Raw genomic sequence first — 22,172 nt, forward strand, 5'->3', positions numbered from 1 at the left:
GGCCTCAAGTGATACAGCGAGACAAGAGCAACCAGACGCGTGAGCCAGGCACACACAACAAAGCCTGTTTGATAAGTTCCTTTGAACAGCAATTCTTAGAAAGCTTTCTGGGGCTGCCATCTGGAAGCAGGACTCTCGCCACGATAAAGGGCCCTTGCTTCCACCCGGCCGTGCACGTCTCACAATCATCTCGCCCCCACGGTTTCTGAGCCTTCCTTTGCAAAAATGAAGGGAAACTTTGCACATTTGCCTTTTCAATACAATTGTAGCACATTTTCCAAAATGCCAAGTACTCTGAAAGTAATTTACATCTCAGCGGGAATATGTTGGATTTTTAGGATATTTTCCTTCTTCTTTCCCCAACTGGGCTCTGAATAACGCAGTGGTAGGAGTAAACATTCACCTAGGCACAAGCGGCGTGGTTGGAGGGGTAGCTGCGAGGGCAGAAGGAAACCAGGCGGATTGAAAATGTATCGGGAGATCATTTAATTCACGCAGGGAGCGTTTCCCGTACTGCCAGGGCGCCGGCCGACGGGTTCATTAAGACGCGCCCCACGTGGAGTTAGATTAAGGGGTGATCATTCAGAGACCTCTCTAGTTTTCACACACAAATGCAACCCCATCGTCTTCACAGCACAGACCAGCTTACAGAGGCAGTTTCACCTGCAGGTTGTTAAAGTCAGCCTCTCTGGGCTGCATCCAGCAGAGACCACCGAGCCTGACTACACACAGCACCCCCACCCCCGCCTGAAACATGCTCACGGGCCTCGAGCTGTCTTCATTATAGCCCATCGCGCCACGTGATTTCTCAGGCCTCTGGAAACCAGCCCCGAGAAACCAAATCGAAGGAGGACGCCCAGGCTTTCAACAGACTCTAACCACCAAGGCACCCAGTGGCCCCAGGGGAGCGGGCAGAGATGAAGCAAGGTTCTCATCCAGCTCCGCCCCGAGGACACACACGCGCCTGGGAGTGTGGACTCTGGAAGCTGACCAACTTGGACCTGAACTCCAGTTTTACCACTTCATGACCTTGACAAAGCTGCTGATTCCACCCCCCCCCCCCCCCCCCCCCCGCCACACACAGCCCTGGGCCGTGATGGAGACACGCCCCTCTAACTTACCAGGTGGCAGCGAGGACCAGGTGACGTCATGGCGCATGCAAGCGCTTAGCGCAGCTCCTGACACGCAGAGTCTTGGGTCGAAGCCGACTCTGGACTCTGATCACTCACCAAATTCCTTCCCTTGGCTCCGCCTCCTCTCGCGCCCTCGCTGGAGCAGCTTGAGAGCTTCAGCTAAACCAGCTCCCAACAGCTGGAGGTGAGAAGCAACTGGAGCTCATCTGCCACGATGGTGTGAAAGCAGTAATCAAATCGGAATTACCACCCAACTCAGCCCGGCCCGCAGGGACAGGGTAGGAAGCTGGCCCTGTGTTTTTCCATCAGAGAAGGAGCGGAGCTGGGGTAACGCTGGGGCTGGCGGCAGAGGGTGTGGAACCGAGAGGACCGGGGAGCCCTCCTCACCTACGGCTCTCCCTTTAAGACTCTGTTCTTCACGCTGCGCCTGGACCAAGTTAAACCGAACCCAGGGTGTGCTGTGAGACCCCATTTCGCTCTGCTGACCCCCCGGCAGCCAGCTGCAGCACCTGGGTGCGTGGCAGAGAGGGGGTTAGGTTCTGTGGCAGCGGCCCCCACTCCCTGAGAAGCCAGTGAGGGGCGCGGCTGGCCTGGGCCCTGCCTCACAGGCAGAGCTTCCTGCGTTAAAGGGGCAGAAACGAGCAGGACGGCCATGCCGGGAGGTGCAGCCCCTGCTTTTTCCTGGAGAGGCCTCAGGGAAAGACAACGTCCAGTAGCAAAGTGAGCAAAAAAAAAAAAAAATAACTCAGGATCGAGTTAAGGTGAGTCTCCACTTGCTCAGGGCTCGCCAGGCCACAGGGAATGTGAAAAGAGGTCAGAGCAGCGGAAGGAAGAAAAAGGATGTATGCACGCGAGCACCGCAGACGTGAAATCGGTGTGACTCACCCACAGCGTGGAGATGACCCGGCCGGTTGGACCCAAAGGACCCGGTAGGGACAGAAGGCGGAGCTGGAACAGGAGCGAGGAACCTGCCCTCTGGTGCCACCCAAAGCAGCAGAGGCCCGGCCCATGTTCTCAGCGGTTGAGCATCGACCTATGAGCCAGGAGGTCACCTTTCAATTCCCGGTCAGGGCACAGGCCCGGGTTGTGGGCTCCATCCCCAGTGTGGGGCGTGCAGGAGGCAGCCGATCCATGATTCTCTCTTGTCGTTGATGTTTCAATTTCTCTCTCCCTTCCTCTCTGAAATCAATAAAAATATGTTTTAAAAAAAAGACAGCAGAGGGTCTCATTGTGAAAGCAAGACCACAAAAGACGGAGGGAAACAGCCGAGGTGTCCTGTGCTGGTCACCTGCTCTCCCAAGCCGTGGTGCCAGAGCCTGCCTACACGCGCGGCCCTCCCTGGCCGCCAGCTGCGGAGCTCACAGGTTCATCTTCACCCGCCTGCTGGGAGCGGCCGCTCAGCTGCTCAGAGACGCTAGGAGGCACATAAGCTCGGGGCCTGTACAGAAAGGGCGCTGTCTGTGCCCTCCGCCTCCAGTGAGCCACAAAGAGGAGCCAGTAGACACGGGACTGGGAATGGGAGACTGGGGTCATCTCACCGTCTTCCTTCCTCATTTTACAAGGGAGCCCCCTGTGGCCTGGGAAGGCTCACTGATTTCCATAGGGGCCCACACGCCACGATCGGGGGGACCTGGGGTGAGAATCGGGGCAGCCGTAGAGGAATAAACTGTCAGGAAGTGACACACTGCAGTGTACGTGAATTAATGGGACCCTCCCTAGTGACGGCATGAAAAACAGGCGGGTGTCCTCACAGCTGTAGCTCATGAGAAGCAAAGTCCTGCCCCTGCCGAAGGGTCTACAAACAGAAAAACAAAACAAACATTAAACAACAAAGGACACCCTTTGTTGAGCTGGACACCCAGGGCAGGTGAGCTCCCATAGAAAAGCCCCAAGTGTTACAGCGAGACAAGAGCAACCAGACGCCAGGCTGTCTTTTCTTTCCTAAAAGACCTTCCTTGGGATGGATCACGCCAGAAGCCACCCATTTCGAGTAGACAAGTCACCGGCTTTTCACCTGTTCACGAAGGTGTTCAACCATCACCGCAGTCAACTTCGGGACATTGTCATTACCGTAAAGGTGGCCCACGGACACCGGGATCCAGTCACGTGGGGCCATTCTTCTCCCTTGTAAGAAGGAAGCGCTAGGCATGAGGCACTCTCTGGTCTCGGCTGCAGGAAGGCTCTCTGCAAAGCAGCATCGGCGCTGGGAGCTGGAGAGTGAGCGGGAGAGCCGGGCTGGAAGAGCGGAGGCGGAGGCGAGGCGGAGGCGGCGGGGGAAGCGGGCGCCAGGGCTTTGTGGGGAATCAGGATCTGGGGAAAGAGTTTTGGCTTTTATTTCAGGACAGTTGCTTTCTTATAAAAAAAAAAAAAAAGGTTTCAAGTCTCCCTTTTCGCCACAACCACCACTACCCCATGCTCAGATTTTCATGTCAAAAATCCATTTCCAGCGGATCTGGGCCGGTGGGAGGGCCGCCGGGTGAAGAGGAAGGCGGTCAGGAGGCCCCACAGAGGTCCAGCTGCAGGGTGCGGGGGGCCCGAATCGGGGTGTTGGCCGGGGAAGTGAGAGCTGGGAGTTGAGTCAGTATTTGTTGGGACCTGAACTGAAAGACCTTGGTCATTGATTGACGGTGGGAGTGATGAATCCACATATGATGCAGGAAAACTGGAAGAGAACCAAGATTTTAGGAGTTGAGAGCGAGGTCATTCCAAGTTCAACTATTTTTTAAAAACTATGTTTTTATTGATTTCAGAGACGAGGGGAGAGAGAGAGAATTATGGACCGGCTGCCTCCTGCACAGCCCCTACTGGGGATCGAGCCCACAACCCGGACATGTGCCCTTGACTGGAACTGAACCCAGGAACCTTCAGTCCACGGCCAATGCTCTATCCACTCAGCCAAACCGGCCAGGGCCCAGGTTCAGCTATTGAGAATGTTGACAGTGAAGTGTGTCTAGACTGAGCGTCACACAGGTGGTTGACTGTGAGTCTGGCGTAGAGGTGAGGCCTGGACCGAGGACAACACAGGAGTCACTGTGCAGAAGGTTACTGCCCACCATGGCCTGCAAGCAGGTGAGAAGACCCGGGGAGAACGGTGGCCGCTGAGGAGAGCAGCTGCCCGTCCTGCCCTTGACCTGAGAACTCACGGAGCCTCAGGCGCTGCCCCCCCCCCCCCCCCCGGCAGAGTTCAGGGGCGATGGCCCTCGGTGAGGCGGGCCGGGCACGGGCACGGCTCTAGGGGGAGGGCACCACCCAGAGCGGGGCTCAGGGTCTGCGGGTGAATGGGGTGGTGGCTGGGAAAGGGCTCCAGCAGGTGACAAATATCGTGAGTCACGATGCTGGGTGCACAGGACACGGATTCCCGGAGCCCCTGGCCCATAAGGGAGCTCAGGTGGAAGGCCGTGCTGTCCCTGTTCTGATCCGACGTGCACGTGTGAGTGAGGCCCCCGGTGCCTCAGTGCCGTGCGTGTGCACAGCAAAGGCTTCCGTTCAGCCCCGGGTGATGGAGGAGCTGCAGGCAGGCCTGCTCGGTTCCCAGCATCCTTCAGGCACAGCCCACGGCACATTCAAGTCCCCGGCTCTTGAGACCTTCCTCATGTCACCCGAGTTCTCTGCACGGTGACCCCCTGCGGGTGGTGGGTCAGGACTGGTTTCCCTCGGGCAGCCGCTGGGGGAGGGAGGCCCCAAGAGACCTGGGGGGGCGCCGGGTTCCTGCGTGAAGCAGGGTGCCCTGCGGCCCTGGGTCCCCTCTTTGCTCCAGAAGCTGAGACAGTCTCACCGGCATCAGGTGTTTTAACCAAACAGTGGCCAACTAAACGCCCGTCAAGGATGTGGGGCCCTGGGCACAGAGCGGCAGGAACCCAGCTGGGATCACCCTCCGTCCACGCAACAGGGAGAATGAGCGGCACTGCCCTTCCCACACCGAGAGGACCTCCCGCTGCTGACTCGGGAGTCCTGGCTGCGCACGCCTCTGCTCCACAGAAGCTGAAAAATCGCTTGTTATTAATTTTCGTAAAAGCTTCCAGCTCCGGAACGCGACTACAAAGCTATTTTTGCAAAGCGAATTGGAATCCTCAGCTCTTGCTTTCGAACGACAAGCCATTCATCAGCGGTCGTAAGCAGGGAGCTGGGGATGTCTTACCTTCCATTGTCCCCGCGCGATAAACACGGCGGGGCTTAGCCAGTCTCTCCGGCTCCCTGCACACTCCTCTATGAAACCACCCACACAGCCCGGTTCCAGACAAGCAGGCAATCCCACCGCCCTTTGGGAAGGTCCCCGTTCGCAGCCCATATTTATTACCCAATCTCTTCTGTCAGTCAACAAGCATGCGTTCGGCTTCTGTGCAAGCTCGGCGCCCTAGTGGGGAGTGAGTGGAGACACCCAACCTATTTAGCCCTCACTGGGTGCCCGGCCCCCGAAGGCGTACGCTCCACCTGAAAGCGGTGGCCTCACGCCAGAGCCCACGACAGTGGAGAGCGTGTTCTATGCTTGGGGGGCACTGTCCTTGGGCATTCCGAGACAGACCGGGGGGAGGGGGACGGGGGATGGGCGACTGCGTAGGAGAGAAGGGGAGGAGGTATGTTTCAGGTAAGAGGACCATGCCTGTGTCTGGATGTTTTTCTTTGTGTGTGTGTTTTTTTTTAAGATAAGTGTTCTTTTATTTTTTAAAATATATTTTATTGATTCTAGAGAGGATGGGGGAGGGAGAGAGAGAGAGAAACATCAGTAATGAGAGAGAATCATTGATCAGTGCCTCCTGCACACCCCACACTAGTGCTCAAGCCTGAAATCGGGGCCTGTGCAAAACAAAGTGGGAATTGTCATTTTGCTTTTGAAGGACTAAAGCCATTCATGACGAGGAATCAAACCAGTGACTTCTTGGTTCATGGGTTGACGCTCAACCACTGGGCCGCACTGGCCGGGCCCTGTGTCTGCTTTGAGGACTATGAGTCGCCTAGACTGACTCAGAAAGGCAGACAATAGGGAGGCATTAGAGGTTCGTATACGCGATGAAGGAGGCTGAAAGGGAGCAGGAAACTAGACTTGAGTCCTGACAAAAGATGTACAAGAGATGCTAATACTGACCCCCAGGAGGCAACTGCAACTCGAGCCTCTAAGGTGGGCAACACTAGCTTAGGAGTCAAGGAATTAGGAATACCAGCAGGCGAACATCCTTTGTCCCTTAATGTGGGTCAATCAGAAACAACAACAGAAAGTAAAACCAGAAAAAAATATCTTCAATGAAACGAAATCTCTTCCATTGAGGGCAGATTAGTGATTTCAAAAGGCGGAGAATCACTGTCCTATTTTTTTGTTGTTGTTTTGTTTTGAGGATAAGAAAGTGGACGGAAAAGGGTGGACTCAAAACATGTCATTTCTGCTTGGGTTCATCCTGCTCCTGTTCAGCCCAGAGTCCATGTGAGGTTGAGCAGCAGGAGGACCTGAGCTGTACCTCTGTAACGAGGAACATCTCCATCAAACACGACTGAATCTGACAAGCTGCGGGCGGGCACTGCATCCGAGGCCTCGCACCCCTCAGGCTCAGCAGACAAATGCGTCTACATACCAACCCCCGTGACCCCACCTCCCGACGCTGGCTCAGCAGGGACTGGATCCAAATCGCCACTTCCGCCTGCCGTGCAGCTCACTGCACCGAGCGCACAAGTCGGGGGACCCCACGCCCACCTCACCTGTACCTCTCCACACACGGAACGTGCAGGGTGGGCACGGGCGGGGAGTGACTGACGTTACGGAGTTCCTCCCTTCCCACTGACTTAGGGAGAAGCTCCATGGGTCCCCGTGTGCTGTTCATAAGACGCCCCCATACCACCGAGGGCCAGGGCTGTTGCAGAGTGGGCGTGGGCTACGGGAACCCGATGTCCTCGCAAGAAAACAAATCCATGGCATTTAAGTGTTTACGTCCTGCTTTTATCAGCTTGCTTAAGGAAATGTGGTAGGTACCCAAATGAGTGTGATGGGAGGCACCACTGCGTCTCTCCCACTCCCTCTCCAGATTTAGTAAATAACAATGGTCAGGAGTCGGTATTGGGAACATGAGAACAAAGAATGTGCCAGATAAAACCATTCATTCAGAAATAAAATTCAGTAATATTTAATTTCATTTTTACTGATACAAACTAGGTAAACCACCCATACTTCTCAATATTCTTACACATGCCCTCTCTTTAGTAAGAACTCAACGAAAATGTTTCATCAGGCATATCGGTGTTTGCAATACAAACAGACAAGTCTTACACATGTTTGATCAGATTTATTACTGTATTTTAGTCCAACCGCTACAGTTGCGACAAATACAAAACCATCGTCACGTTTCCAAGGTAAAAACTGTAGAGCAGCTCTGTATCCTACAACGTTACCAATACTACAGCTTCTGAACATCAAGACGTCAGCTGGCCAACGCACTTGACGATGCATTTGAATCCGGGCAGCGTGACACGCCGTGAACAGCGCCGCTCCAGCCGCGTTCGTCCCAGCGCGCCGCGTGGCACATGCGCTTTAGTGGCGGCCAGTGGGGAAGCGATGATTACTTCTGATGAGCAACTGATCACAGAACATGCAGTGGTGACCCTGCCATCGTCTACTATTCCTACTGTTCAGTAAAGGTCACGGCTAGCTGGCGTGACCACGAGGACTTTCTCGCTTGCCTGACAGCATGTCCTACCATTTGCTTGGCGGTGGCAGCCAGAGGCCCAGTCCCTGTGGGAGGCGGGCAGCGCCGCCCTAGCGGGGTCAGTGCACTCGGTAGTGGCTGCCTGGACTCCACGTCCAGGCAGAACGTAACCCGCTCCTCGAACACGTGTCCCCAGGGCCCCCCGCGCCTCCTCACTAGCTGACCAGACACGGGTCCTCGCCGCCGGGCTTGACCTCGCCCGCCAGCAGCAGGTTCATCACCACCTTGGTCAGGTAGCTGCAGGTCCCGCGCCGGCCCAGCGGGGGCGTGTTGTAAAAGGAAGTCATGTCGTCCTGGGAAGGAAAAGGGAGGTGCGTTTGGTTTTCTGCCTGGTGAAGAGCTGACAGGGCCAGCTGGCGTAGCTCAGTGGGTGAGTGCTGACTTCCGCACCAGGAGGTCCTAAGTGCCCTGACGGGGTTGTGGGCTCGGTCCCCAGTGCGGGGCGTGCAGGAGGCAGCCAACCCATGACTCTCTCTCATCATTGATGTTTCTCTCTCTCCCTCTCCCTTCCTCTCTGACAGGTGAAATGAGTGCCGGCCCCGGGAAGGTAATTCTCAGGATTCCCTCCTGGAAAACGCGCTGAGAGCTTCCCTTTCCCGGTCCTGAGGCGTCTTCTCAGCGAACAAAACGAGACCGACATTTTCCGATTCTCCTCTTGGCTGACAATGCTTGTTTACTTGGGCCTCCTGACAGCTGGGCATGAATGTGACAGACAGCCTGTAGGGGGCGCGCACGGCGCCCGCAGAGCCTGGCCCGCACCCCTCCCTGCAGGGTGGAGTCCTGCAGCCTCCTGGGGCCAGCTCCTCTGTAAAGCACACTGGACCTGCTGCCTCCGAACAGGAAATGCACCTCTTCCCACGTTTCTTCCTACAGAACTTCCTGGTGGAATTGACTCGTAATTAAATAAAAAGTAGCCTGAATTCCTCAGGTAAGTCAGACCTCCTGCCCCTCCCCACCCCGAGTTCTCCCTTGTGCCATCTGGGAATCTGCCGGTTACACGGTAAGAGGCTGGGATAGTTTGAAGAATTGAGGCAGGAAAAAAAACCTACGAAAAGCTATTATCTCTACTCACTTGATTTTCAACGCCCTTGAGCTGACTCTCGTCTTTCTGAAATTCCTGAAACGCTTCTTTCACCAGTTTGTCCAGGTCGACTTTGTCCTGAAACTCGAGCTCGGGGTTCCTTTCCAGGACAACGGACACGACCATCAGCAGCTGGGAGAGACGACATTGAGGCCAGGTGAGTGGCCGGAGGTGGCGCAGGCCGGCGGGTTCACCCCTTCCCAGCCAGGTCGGCCCTGCGGTCCCCAGTGCGCCCTGTACAGCGATGGGCTTAGGCTCGTTGTGGCTGGAACCTTCCAAACCTTCCAAACCTTGCAAATCAGCAGCCTGCGTTCCACTGGGATTGACAGTGCTCTTCACTGTGGGTCCCTGTGGCCGTGCTGAGATGTTCAGTCGTTAAGAAAAGCTAGAGACTCGGAGAATGGCTGTCCCACCGTCTACAGTTAGTGCCCCCCCCCCCCCACATCTGTGTCTGCACTCTCCTGGCCGCTGGGCAGTAATCCTTGTCGGCCAGACACCAACATCAGCGTCTGCGGGAGGCTCCCAGAGGACATGGCAGGCAACAAAGCCAGAGGCAGCGGGTAAGTCCGTGGAGACTGTGGATGGAGGCTCACGATCACGTGACTCAGAGCCCAGCACCCAAATGAGTATATTTTTACTTTTTAAAATATATTTTATTGATTTTCCCGAGAGTTAGAAACATCGATGAGAGAGAAACATCGATCAGCTGCCTCCTGCACACCCCCCACTGGGGATGTGCCCGCAACCAAGGTACATGCCCTTGACCGGAATCAAACCTGGGACCCTTGAGTCCGCAGGCCTACGCTCCATCCACTGAGCCAAACCGGTTAGGGCCCAAATGAGTATAAATCCGTGACCCCACAGCAGTTTCTCCGGGGATTGTCATGTTGTTAAAAATGCACTCTCTCCCTCTCCCTTCCTCTCTGAAATTAATAAAAACATATTTTAAAAACCAGAAAAGGTGCTCGCTCTCCATGATGCACTTGCTGTTGAGGGCGAGAGTGCGCTGACAAAGCTGGACATTCTTCTGCCCAAGGACGTGGGACGTGGGAATTGTTCCTATGCCTCGGCTCGGGTCAGAGGTCAGGGCCCTGTCCTCTTCAGGACCCAGTGGGGGGCGGGGGTGGGGGCCAGGCAGGTGGGAAGCTCTGGTCTCCTGGCCCGTCTCTGCCCGGTTTTCAGGGAGAAAGAGAAAGCGCCCGCCAGCAGGCCACGCGCCCACGCACCTCCACGATGAGCTGCCGGTACTTGGGCTGGTCGATGTTGCCCAGCATGTCTTCCACGAGGAGCGAGAAGTTCATCTCGTACATGGTCATGTCCGACAGGGTCGGTTGCTGGAACAGAGAGCCCAGCGTCACCACGAGGAGCTCCACTCGCTCCCCAAGAACCCCTTTCGGTCTCTACAAACCCCGAGAGCCTCCCAGCTCTAGGGCTCGATCTCATGTCGAACTGCGAACCCCACGGGCGCTATGAGAACTAACCTCCCGTTTTCAGGAGCCATCGTCACCTCAGCAGTGTGTTTAGGGGAAGGGACTAGACTAGGAAACCACGTCGGCCCACGAGGGGACAGTCAGGAGCCGAGACGGCGCGTGGAGTGCACGCCGCGGTGAGTGCACGCCAGGCGTTCTGCTCAGCCACGGGCTGAACCGCATACAGAACACGGTGACGGGCCTTAGAACATGGAATGCGCGGCCGACGCCGGCAGACGCCACGTCAGTCCTCGCCGTGGAGTTTACCTCGTGTCTGCGGCAGTCCTGTCTGACCCGGCGCGTAAAAATGCACCAAATCAGCAAGGACAGCGCTGTGTGCGGGGAAGGCAAGCCACACAGAAACAAGCAAAACAAAAGGGTTCTCTCTGCCCTTCACGTGTCGTTTATAGAGAGGATTGCCTGTGTGCCGGGCACTTTTCACAAGCAACTGAGAGCAGGAGGTGAGCTGAGTCTGGGCCTGGGCGGAAGGAGCTCTGAGTGTGGCTCCGCGAGTGGGGGCAGGCGGAGTCGCTGGCATCCCTGGCAGGCAGAGAGGGCGAGTCACACTTTCCTACTTACTTCCGGCGAAGGCCCCTCAGCCTCACCACTATGCGCACCACTCACTCCCCAGGAGCCCGCGGGAACGCCCCCTCTCAGGGGAAGGACAGCACACTGCCTGCCTGTGCCAGGCCCGCCCTGGCCCTGCATTCCGTGCGGCCCCATCGGCAGGGCAGCCCCACCTGCCGCCACTGCCCCATTTCTAAGCGTGCTTAAAGGGGGTGGGGCGGGGCGTCGCATGCGAGGGAGGAAATACGAGAAAAGCCTCCTCGTCGCACTGGACGCATTTTTCCACCTGAGTTCCTTTCCCTTTTCGGCTCGGTGGCCTCTACAGAAGCCTGGCTCTACCGAGTGGCTGTTTGCTGGAAGGTTGTCCTTCCCGGCGTCACTCTCCCCCTGCCCCAGGGGAGCTCCGAGGACCTGGGACACACGGAGAGGCGCTGCCATGCAGAGGGCACAAGGCCCGGCTCAGGCCCCTCACAGCCCACCACGGCCGCGAGGCGGTACCTGCGGCAGGTGCTTCCCCGCGACAATGATGCCGTTGGGCGTCCGCTCCAGGATCTGCCACACTCGGTCGTAGAACCCGGCGGGCGTTCTGTTCAGGGACCCGTTGATCTGACGCCTGTTCAGCCAAGATCTGCAACCAGAGGAGAAGGCCTCAGGGCGGAGACGCCAGCCCGCCCTGGCAGGAAGCCCGGTCCAGCAAGGACCAGCCCTCCGAGAGGGGAGCGCTGGGAGCTGGGACCACCCGCGATGCAGACTCCAGCCCGTGTTCAAGGTGACTGAATATTTCAGAGGGAAAAGCTCGCAGGAAAGGAGAAAATCCCCAGCCTTTAAGAAATGTAACAGGTAGAACAGTATTCACTAGCAAGTTCCAAAGTTAAAAATCTCACCCTGTGATCACATGACTCTAATATCCAAAGCAGTTTCACTTAAAAACACAGGAGCAGCTTTAATAATCATAGGAAAGCCTTTTGTTATAAAAATGTTCAATTCAGTGCAATCACGTGTTTGCTTTGCCCTTATTCTAAGCTCCGCACAAGTCAAGTCTATGGACGGGTTCAGCCTGGAGAGGTGCTCCGTCTACTTAGGGAGGCAGAGAACGGCCACCTGCTCCACGTTACCCACCCAGGCCTTCGTGCCAGCGCGGGGGCTCGGGGAGCGCTGCAAGGCTCAGAAAGGGATGACGGGGGAAGGAGGCGCTATGTTCTGCACAGAATAATGAAAATGAAGGCGCCTTCATGAACGACACCTGAAAAGTGTCTCAATTCAAATCAGCACCGAGTGGCAGCTGAAGACAGTTTGATTCGCATCTGTCTGCACTGTCCCTGCGACTGCGCTGTTCTACTTCCTATCGGCATCTTCGTTCACACACACATCAAACAGGAGTGACTGTGGACCAGGGGGCCTGCGGGGAGCCCAGGGCCCCGTTACCGTCCGTTCTGCTGAGGCTGGAGAATGTCCATGAGGAGCTGTTTGACGGCGCTGGGCGACAGCTGGTACAGGTCCACGGCGGGCTGGTCCCCGGCCCGGATCTGCAGCTCGTACTCCATGGCGTGGATGATCCACCTGCGACAACACAGGGAAGAGCGGATCCATAACCAGGACCAGTCGCCCGGGCTTCTGGCTCAGTGCCCTTCTCAGCACCGCCCACCCGGGGCGGGGACGAGGCCTCTCAACTTCCTGAGCCCAGAGACCGACTCCCATCAGGGTTACGTGACGGGATCTGACCATCAGGGTTACGTGATGGGGTCTGACCGTGGAACGCGCAGCCTGTGCTTGCAGACGAGGTCAGGCAGTAAACGTGAAAACTGGTTAGAACTCGGGATCGTGCCAAATGAGATCCCATCCACCCGGCACGACAGGACACCACATGAACAGATGTCACACTGTCCTTTTTTATTTATTTACTATGTTTTTATGGATTTCAGAGAGGAAGGGAGAGAGGGATAGAAACATCAGTGATGAGAGAGTCATGGACCGGCCGCCTCCTGCACACCCCCCACTGGGGATGGAGCCCGCCACCCGGGCCTGTGCCCTGACCCGGAATCAAACCCTGACCTCCTGGTTCATGGGTTGACGCTCAACCACTGAGCCACGCCGGCTGGGGCTGAGAAGCTTTTCTAAGTGTGTTTACAGTTTTATCTCATTTTGTTCACTTACCGTATCCTGGGGAAAGAACTGAGATAAACTAGGTTTGCAAACCAAGGAAAAGTCTGGAAAGAACACAGTGCCCGAGGGAAGCAGCTGCACACACCATTAGGGAGAGGCAGGGAATGAGCTTCGCCAGCGGGTCCTGTGCGTTACCCGGGGAGCCACGCCCAGGACAGCCCCCATCACCCGGGAGGGGTTCCTACACCCAAGTGCCATTACTTCCTGTTGAAACGCGTCCCAGAAAGCCAGCCCCCACACTGTCGCAGGTGCGGAGAGGAAAGCATGGGGGGAAGGACCCCAAGGTTCAAGTCCTTCTTTCAGCAACGGGGTGCGTCCTCCCGGGTGGCGCTAGTTCTCTCGGGGGAAGGGACGGTTAGAAGACGGTCACCCTCCCCAGCCAACCAGGGACATGGACCCGGCGCACGGCCCTTCCTGTCCGAAGACCCTGACAAGCAGCTGGGAAAGCGGCAGATGCGCTGGGCTGACAGCTCAGCCTTCCTAAGGCTCGGGTTTGACTGGGGGACAAGGACTCCCGGGCACGTGGAGGGGGTGGGAGGGGACGCGCTCCTGGACGGGCCTGGGATGAGCTTTTCCTCCCAAACACTCTCGTGGGAGGCTGGGAAGCACGTTGTGTGCACCGGCAAGTTCCTTTCCCACGGGCCAGTCAAGCAGGGGAACGTGAGTGCATGGAATCGGACGTCACCCTGAACCAGGAAGGCAGCACTTTCCGAACAGAGGAAATGCCATCAGAATGCACCGATTCTCCCCGGAGGCGCGGCTCAGGGGTTGAGCGTCCACCTAGGAACCAGGAGGTCACGGTGCGATTCCCGGTCGGGGCACAGGCCCGGGTTGGGTGTTCACCCCCCAGTGTGGGGCGTGCAGGAGGCAGCCAACCCATGATTCTCTCTCATCATTGATGTTTCTCTCTCTCCCTCTCCCTTCCTCTCTGAAATCAATAAAAATATTTTTTCAAAGAACGTACTGATTCATAATAAGAAACCATTTTTAATAACCACTCTGAAGCTATTTTGAGATGCTAAGAAGAATTCACCCAGGTTGCTATTAAGCGAATGGGCGTCTGCATGCCCCACACCAGGCCAGCCCATAGGGGGCGGCGGGCTGCGGAGGGGACCGGTGCCCGATCCAGACGGGCACAGGGAGGGTGGTCTCCCTTCTTCCCTCTCATCGAATGTCAAGGCCTGTGAGGCATCAGCCACGCTAATGACCTCAGAGCCGTGTCCTCCCCTCCTCCCTGGGCTGTGTGGTCACAGAGGTAGCGGGGCATCGGGAGGGGCCGTGCCTGGACCGTCACTGTGTGGAGGGTGTACAGGCAGATGAGCGGGGATAACGCAGGCTGACAGCACATCCTCGGGCTCTCCCAGGCGCTGGCTGACAGGCCCGGCGCAGAGCCCGCCTCGCAGGCCTTACAGTAATGGGCCTGTCAGCGCTTGATCGACCTCAACGTGAAAGCCGAGCGCAAATCAATACCCGACAGCAAATCAAATCCTTACCGGACCAGCAACCGTCCGACCAGCGGGTTCACTGCTGGCCGGGGCCTGACGGCAGTCTCGCCGAGGACCCGCCCCGCGGACTGACCCTGGAGAGAGGAGGGCGGCGACGGGCGAGGCGCGACTCACCCCACGCGGATCTTGAGCATGCCGCTGAACAGCTCGGGGCTGTTGGCGATGGCCCAGCCCACGTGGATGACCAGCTCCTGCTGGATGACCGCCGCCCGCTCGTCATGGGTGTTGCACTTGTAGATGATGTCCTTGATCACCCGCGGGGACAGCGGGTTGGAGATCACCTCCTCCTCGTGCCCGAAGGCGCCCAGCGTGACCTGGGAGAGGCGGAGCTGGTGGGCCATCTGCTCGCTGCCCCAGCGACCAGAAAAGCCCAGGCTCGGCGACGGGCAGGCTGCAGGGCTCGCACAGCCGGGGGCAGGGGGGTGGCTGCTCCTGCCTTGATGAAAGTGGCTTTGAAAGCATGATTCCCACCGGGCCCGGGTGCATCTGGACTGAAAGCGGAGGGCAGGCGAAGGGGTGGGCGGGGGAGGGTGGGGGGTGGGCGCGGATAGGGCAGGGAGGAATATAAATGACTGTTAAGATGGAAGGACTGGAGCCCAGCAGGGCCCCGGAGGAGCCAGAGTGCACTGAGCGGCGTCTTTCCGCACAGTCCACACACTTAGCGTCTGAGCGAAGTCCTCCGTTCTCTCCCAGTTTCCCGTGGGACTTTTTAACGACACTGTCACCCTTTCAAGGGTCAGGGGAGGTCGCCCTGTGAATTCTAAACACTGGCTGCTCTCTCACCCGCAGAGGCCTCCCCACGGCCTCCCACAGGCGGAAACAAGAAAGCACAGAGGGTGGTGACGAACACTCAAAGCAGGGAGTGCTGCTGAGCAGGGGCCCTGTGTCTGCAGGGGTGAGGGGAGAGCACAGCAGGGCCCTGTGTCTGCAGGGGTGAGGGGAGAGCACAGCAGGGCCCTAGGTGTGCAGGGGTGAGGGGAGACGGCAGAGCATGGGGCCTTTTGCCCCAGTTTTGTGGTGGATAGAAACTGAGAACTTCTGGCTAGTCCAGGTGCAATACGTTTACTGAGATGCCAGCGAGGAAAGAAAACACACAGAAGGCACACGGGGGCCTCCAGAGGCAATGCCGACTGAACCCCAATCCATGCAGCGGCCTCGAAGTTCTCCAAAACCTTCTCAGATGCGGGAGATTAACTCTGCTCCCAGGTAAGGACAGGGAGAGGCTTCCCAGCCTGTCCTCGGCGGGCGCCACCCGAGCTGGCGGAGCGACACTGCGGTGAGGACGGTGGGCGCGCTGCCCTGACCCTGCCTGTGTGCCCGGCAGAGCGGATGGAAGTTCTACCTCAGCAACGTGAGAAAGCGAAAGAGTAACATCAGAAAGGTGATCCAACTTCTCTTCAGGCGTTTCCTTATTACTGTGATCTTTTTTAAAATTGGTTTTATAGAGAGAAACGAGAGGGAGAGAGAACCATCGACGTGAGAGAGACACATGGACCAGCTGCCTCCGTACGCGCCTGACAGCGATCAAACCCACAGCCCGGCATGTGCCGACCAGGAACCGAACCCACAGCATTTTTGGTGCCTGAGATGATGCTCAACCAGCCGAGCACCCCTCCGGCTGCAGCCACTCTGTTACTGTTACTAACATCACAGGATAAATAAATAACTTGCTCTCGCGCTTCAGAGCTACCATCGGGGGGGAATCACGTCAGTTATGAGGAGCTGAGCCCTGCACACGAGCAGCTGGTTGATTTCATTGAAGAGTTAGCCCTTCCTAACTTTAAAGCTCATGGGGCCCCGGTTAACTTCCAGGAAACAACAGTAAAGCACAATATCCCCCAAGAAGAGAAAGCAGCAAACAGGCGTTCACTCCGCCGGGCAGTCAGAGTGCAGGAGCACAGCCAGAAGCTGAGCAGCCCCCCCTCCTAAGCGCACGCCGGCTCCATGCAGCCGCGGCACCAGTGCCCATCGCGCCGGCCAGGCGGGCACACTGCACAGTGCACAGCCCTGCGAGCTGCGGTGAGCGCCATGCTTCCGTGAACTGGGGTCCAGAGCAGCCTGTGAGGGTCACCGGCCCGCCAGGAGGACCCAGAGCAGATCTAACCAGAGCTGGCAGGGGGGGCAGTGGACAGGAGCTGGGGGGGGCGGGGAGAGGGCGCCCCGAGGGCACAGGGCCTGGAAGTCAGTGTACCCCGAGGGGAGAGAATCGCACGTGAGGGGAGGGAGGCCTGCGCTGTGCACCTGTCTCTGCCCACCTGTCCTGCCCTGCGCTAGACCTGCCTTCAGCAGGTGCCCACGTTCTGTGTCGGCGTCGTCCCTGACCTCGAGTTCCCGCGGCAGCAGGAGCAGAGAGGCGACTGCCTTTGGTGCCGGCCTCTCTGAGGCGAGATGCTGGGGAAGACCCCTCTGCACGCACCTGAGATTCTGACAACGTGGCTACGAAGGCCAAGGACCCGAGGGCGCCAGATTTGAAAGCAGGGTCCCCCCAGGACACTTACCTGCTTGCCCTGCACTAACACATTAGTAATGGACGGGGCCAGGCTGTCCACTACTTTACTTAAAAGGCTCGCTGCGTGGCGCACCACCGACCTGGGGGCGAGAAGAGAGCAGCCAGAGGGTCACAAGCTGGTGACGCGTGCCGGGGCCCCGTGAGGGGGACACAGACCTATGCACAGCCAGGGCCTCGCCATGGCCTGCGGGGCCCCGTGAGGGGGACACAGACCTATGCTCAGCCAGGGCCTCGCCATGGCCTGCGGGGCCCCGTGAGGGGGACACAGACCTATGCTCAGCCAGGGCCTCACCATGGCCTGCGGGGACACTGAGCCCACAACATTGGGCCCAGCCGCTGACTGTCATCGGTACCGTCATCAGCTTCACCAGGAGGAGAGGGAGCCTGACAGGCCTGGGGGCGCGGGGGAAGAGGCGGCGGCGAGGGATTCGGTGGGAGCCCTGACTGCACAGAAAGGCTGGCTGATGTCTAACCCTGTCCATCATCTGTTCCTGGTACAAACCACCTTCAACCGTGTGTCCTTCGGGGCCTCGGACCGGAATGCCTGGCTTCCGGGGCTCGCTGAGTGCTGGGTGTAGGAAGCGTTACAAGGAAAGACCAGCATTTTTCTTAGCGGAAGCCAGGATGTGGGAGGAAGGAATTCACGCTGCTATTTTTACATTTCTGCAAAAGTCTTAGCCTTCGGAGAACAGATTGCTTTTAAAGCACAGCACATGCAATTTGTTTCTCCCTCAAAAGTGAAAATTCATGTGGAACTTTTAGATGAAAAAAGTAAAATACAGGTTTAAAACCGTTCTCTTGAAGTTCGGGATATTGGTGAGAGCTGGCCTATAAAGGCAGGTCCATGCCTTGGCCTCAGTGCGGAGGGAAGAGCAACAGCCAAGTCAGTAACTGGTCATCAGTTCGACAGACACCCCTGCGTTCAGAAAAGCTGTCACCCACACACTCGCCCAGCAGGTAGGCTCAACCTGCGGATGCAAGGAAGCCCACACGCCAGGCAGCCGTGGCCACAGGCCGTGCGTGTACCTGCTTCCCGTGGACCAGGATGGTGGTAACGTGCGGGGCTATGGAGGAGGAGAATTTCTGGGTAAATGCAGCCCCGGAGCGAACCGCCAACCTGGGTGTGTCAGTGCGAAGCCATAAAAGGGAAAATACAGTCAATACAACTTCCGGGAGCCTGTTCTTTTCAACATAACAGTCAGCACCGTCAGCGTCTGCTGGCCAATGGCCTAAGGTGCCAGGGTAACATTTACCTAAAAGCCAAGTGAAACATTTATCTCAAAGGCACGTGTAACATTTATCTCAAAGGCAAGTGAAGCAAAACCGGGGCTGCTTAGCCAAAGGAAGATCATGGCCACTCGGGCCCTCCCCGGCTGTCAGGCAGCACCTCTGAGCTCGCACGCTGCACGTGCGGAGGGTCTACAGTGAGAAACGGGGTCCCCCCAGGTTACGGCACTATGTCTCCTGGGCGGGAAGGGTGTGTTGGTGAGCATCACAGAGCTGGAAGGCTGCCAAGAGACTGGCTTATCAATACCCTGATTTCAGAGATTCGAAACCCAAGGCTCACTCGGGTGAAGGGAGTTTCTTACCTATCTTGAGACTTTTTTCCCCCAAAATTAGAAAATAATGGGTCACGTAAAAAATATATATGTATACTCTTACTTTCAAAATGTTAGATTCTGCCAGTAATGCTGTTAGAATTGCTTCAAAATGCAGAGAGCCGTGCGTTTAGGCCAACTGCCCTGCTGTGAATTTAAACTGTTTTATTTCGACTTACCTCATTTTGTTTCAACCCCTGGGAAGAGACTACCGCTGCAGAACTCATTAGTCATTTTCCGCGAAGCCACTGCGGGCCCTGGGAGCTATTCCGTCTAAGTGGTGAGAACTGCCTGCTCAGGGGAGGGGATGACTGGTGCCGGCGCTGACATGAGCCCCTCCCCCCGCGGCCTCCGCGGCAGCGGGCAGGGCTCCTGACACAGCAGAGCCGGAAGCACTGCTGGGCCCCGGAGGGCAAGGTCACGCACAGGCCGCCCGTGCACACCCCCAGGTGCTGCTTCTGGGGAGTCTCCCTCCCAGGCACTTTAATCTCGGGGAGTGTGGCAGGCACGGTGCTGGCCGCGGAGTTGGACAGTGGAAATGAGGGGGAACAGCATCTTCAGGCCCTTCACTAGGACAACACACGGGACAAACACCAGGACAAGGACACTCATACGAACCAGAGCTTCTTGCTGCCAGCTTTCCTACAGACTCTCTCGATGTGATCGGACACGGTACCTGGACATCGGGGAAGAGAGCGCGTCACATTTATTCTCCGCTTCCAAGCCCCTCGCATTTCCATTTTGTTTTGTTCCACGAGAGCTGGTACGCCCACACCGTGATGTCCCGCACTGCCTGACACAGGTAACATGCAGCCCGAATACACAGTGTGGTCCTGCCCTTGCTGCTAGTTCGTCTGAGCAGGTGACTTAGTGAGGACTGGATGTCTCGATTTTTTCTTAATTAATATGCAATCTCTAAGTTTCCAACACGTTAAAGTGTTACTTTAATTCACTGCAGAAAATAAAACACAGAACATAGCCAACTGAGCAAATGCTGGAGCCTCTGCATATATAGGGTGTCCCCCCAAAATGTATACATAGATATTTTTGATAGCTCGATTGATATTGTTTTCTTTTCAGATTTAACCCATGGGAATGAATAATTATTCAAAGTGTGTATACATTTTGGGGGGACACCCTGTATATGATTCTTCACTTATTTGTTCGGCAAAACTACGGAGGCGTATGCGCTGCTGCTCACACCCACACCACGCCCTGCGCTCCCTGGCGCCAGTCCCCACTGGCCGGGCCTCATGTCGGCTTTGCCAATGAATTAACCACGTGAGGAGACGGAGCACCAAGAGGAACAGGGTGAAGAGTAGGGTCGTCATTTTACCCTGAACTTACTTCTCTGGCTCTGTAACTAATTGGGTAAAATCACATTCAGGTTCTATACACGCTCGTGATTTTCACTCTATCGTAAGGTTTTACAGATTTAAACCATCTCAGTATCTAAGTGAAAGATGAGTATTACTCCCAAGTTTACAAAAAATGGTTTAAGAAATGATTCCCTCAGCATGTTCGTGATAAACTATTTACATAAATATTGTTCTGTTTTAAAGCACTACTAAAATACCCATCCTGGAGTCCAGGCTCCTAATGAAATCCTTGCTTTTATGAAATCCCATTGTTTTAAAGTGTAAATTTCAGTGAATGTCCTCAATATAATTGGGATTCTGCTTATACTTATAGTTTCAATACTAATTAGAAATGAGGGATTCTGTTTGAAATTCGCCTAAAGTTCTTCCGCCTTTAATTAGTTAAGAAAATTAAGAGTATTTAATTCGCATGTATAATACTCAAGGTTAGCTCTTAGCTACAATAATGCAAAAACTAATCGCCTTATGTGAATAAGCGATTATGTTTAGTTCACTACCAAAACTATAAATCTTATTAATTACACCGATGCTTAAAATTCTGACTCAATTTCCAGGTCCAACCAAAGCAACATGTCCCAGATGAGCCCAAAACGCTGAGTAGCTGGACAACACCCACATGAAGTGTATCCTGCATTGTTCTCTATGGGAAAACGCCCGATGGAGAACTCAGGGGCCCTTGAGAGCCGCGACTCAACGCAAAACTCGGGTCCAGGGGTAACGGGTTCCCCGTGAACACAGAGTGGTGGACACCACGGAAGGGGCTTATTTCTGCTCATCTTCAGAGCACACCCCCATCCCGTGCCGGTTCCGCCCACGTGGCTGCTTCGGACCACGGGGCGGCTGGTGTTTACAGCTACAACAATTCAATGTTGTTCTTGAAAACGGACAGAAAATAAAACTGGAAAGAGACACTGTCCGGGAGCCACCAGGTTCAGAGTCACAGCAGAACCCCGGCTCCAGCGCCATTCAGACCATCAGAGAAACACCCCGCGTCCCTGAGCCATGAGGAGCGCACACCTCCCCGCCGGCCAAGTGGCACGCATGAGCGTTTCCCACGTAAATGTTTAAAAGGGTCCAAGGAAGTCACTGGTGAGTCTGGTGTTGGGCAGAAGCTGCTGAAAACGTCTCCGCCCGCCCCTACCTTCCTTGGTGATGAAGGTGGGGCCTTCCCTCTTGAGCAGGATGCCCAGCAGGATGACTTGGCTGGCCAGGCCGCTGCAGTCCTGGGAACACAGATCACGGGGGTGACCGGGGGCACAGGCCTCCCTCGGGGCCCCCGGGAAGGGCCCGCCTCACCTCCAGCTTCTGCAGAATGTCCTGGGTGGGTCTGGCCCTCCACTCGGCGAGGCTGACGTCGGGCTGCAGTTCCAGCTCGGTGGCCTGGGAGGCGCTGCTCTGCCGTTTGACTTTGGAATGTTTGGGGAGCTCTAGTTCCTCGAAACTCTTAAATTCCGGAACCCTAGACACCAACAGAGAACGTTTCCGACGCCTGCACCTGCAATGGGACCCGGAGACACACCAGCCCCCGGGCGGGACTCACTCCTCCGTGTCGCTGATGCGCAGGAAGTCCAGCTGCTCCACCACCGCTCCCGATATCAGCGTCTGGAGGGCGGGAAGGCAGGCGCGAATGAGTTCATCAGGCCCAACTGTGTGACCCGTGCACATGCCTGACTGTCCCCATGTCATTCTTCAAATGGGTTTACCCAACACGATATCAACCCTGAAGCCATTTCTTCCGCTGGCGTTCTAAAATCAGACGGGTTTGCACATGCCACACACACACACACACACACACACAGCCCAGACACCGAGCTGCGGCCCACGAGTCAGAGTGAATAAGGACAGCAACACGACACCAACTGTACTTCTCTCTGCTCTCAGAGCTGTGGTCATTTTCAAGCCGAGATAAAATTCGTTGCCTATTAAAATGCTAAAAAATAATTTGAAATCAAAGAAAACACGAAATGCTGAAATTGTCTGGGCAGAGATCCTGTGAATCGCTGGGTGCCGCTCATGGTGGACAGCACACAGACAGAGGGCTCGGCTTCCCTGGGTGAGGGGAAGGCGCTGGAGGCCTAT

At 56.3% G+C, this 22,172-nt stretch overlaps 1 protein-coding gene across 3 annotated transcripts in view; it reads right to left on the bottom strand.

The window, feature by feature from the left end:
* Nucleotides 1-7,382: 7,382 nt before the first annotated feature.
* Nucleotides 7,383-22,172, bottom strand: part of PHKB (phosphorylase kinase regulatory subunit beta) — a 65,466-nt gene continuing 50,676 nt past the window's right edge. For 2 of the 3 annotated variants that reach the window (XM_070399001.1, XM_070399003.1), the window contains 11 exons: nt 21,634-21,695; nt 21,390-21,552; nt 21,235-21,316; nt 19,333-19,390; nt 17,106-17,196; nt 14,722-14,921; nt 12,365-12,499; nt 11,438-11,567; nt 10,130-10,237; nt 8,895-9,035; nt 7,383-8,115 (listed from right to left, as the gene is read on the bottom strand). In XM_070399001.1, the coding sequence (XP_070255102.1) occupies nt 7,978-8,115; nt 8,895-9,035; nt 10,130-10,237; nt 11,438-11,567; nt 12,365-12,499; nt 14,722-14,921; nt 17,106-17,196; nt 19,333-19,390; nt 21,235-21,316; nt 21,390-21,552; nt 21,634-21,695 (1,308 nt within the window). In that variant the 3' untranslated portion in view covers nt 7,383-7,977. Of the gene's footprint in view, nt 8,116-8,894; nt 9,036-10,129; nt 10,238-11,437; nt 11,568-12,364; nt 12,500-14,721; nt 14,922-17,105; nt 17,197-18,142; nt 18,234-19,332; nt 19,391-21,234; nt 21,317-21,389; nt 21,553-21,633; nt 21,696-22,172 lie in introns of all 3 variants that reach the window. The other variant, XM_070399002.1, reaches the window with a different exon arrangement.

Source organism: Myotis yumanensis, unplaced genomic scaffold (assembly GCF_028538775.1).
Source record: "Myotis yumanensis isolate MYYU_CA2020_CCGP unplaced genomic scaffold, mMyoYum1.0.hap1 SCAF_18, whole genome shotgun sequence".
NCBI lineage: Eukaryota > Metazoa > Chordata > Mammalia > Chiroptera > Vespertilionidae > Myotis > Myotis yumanensis.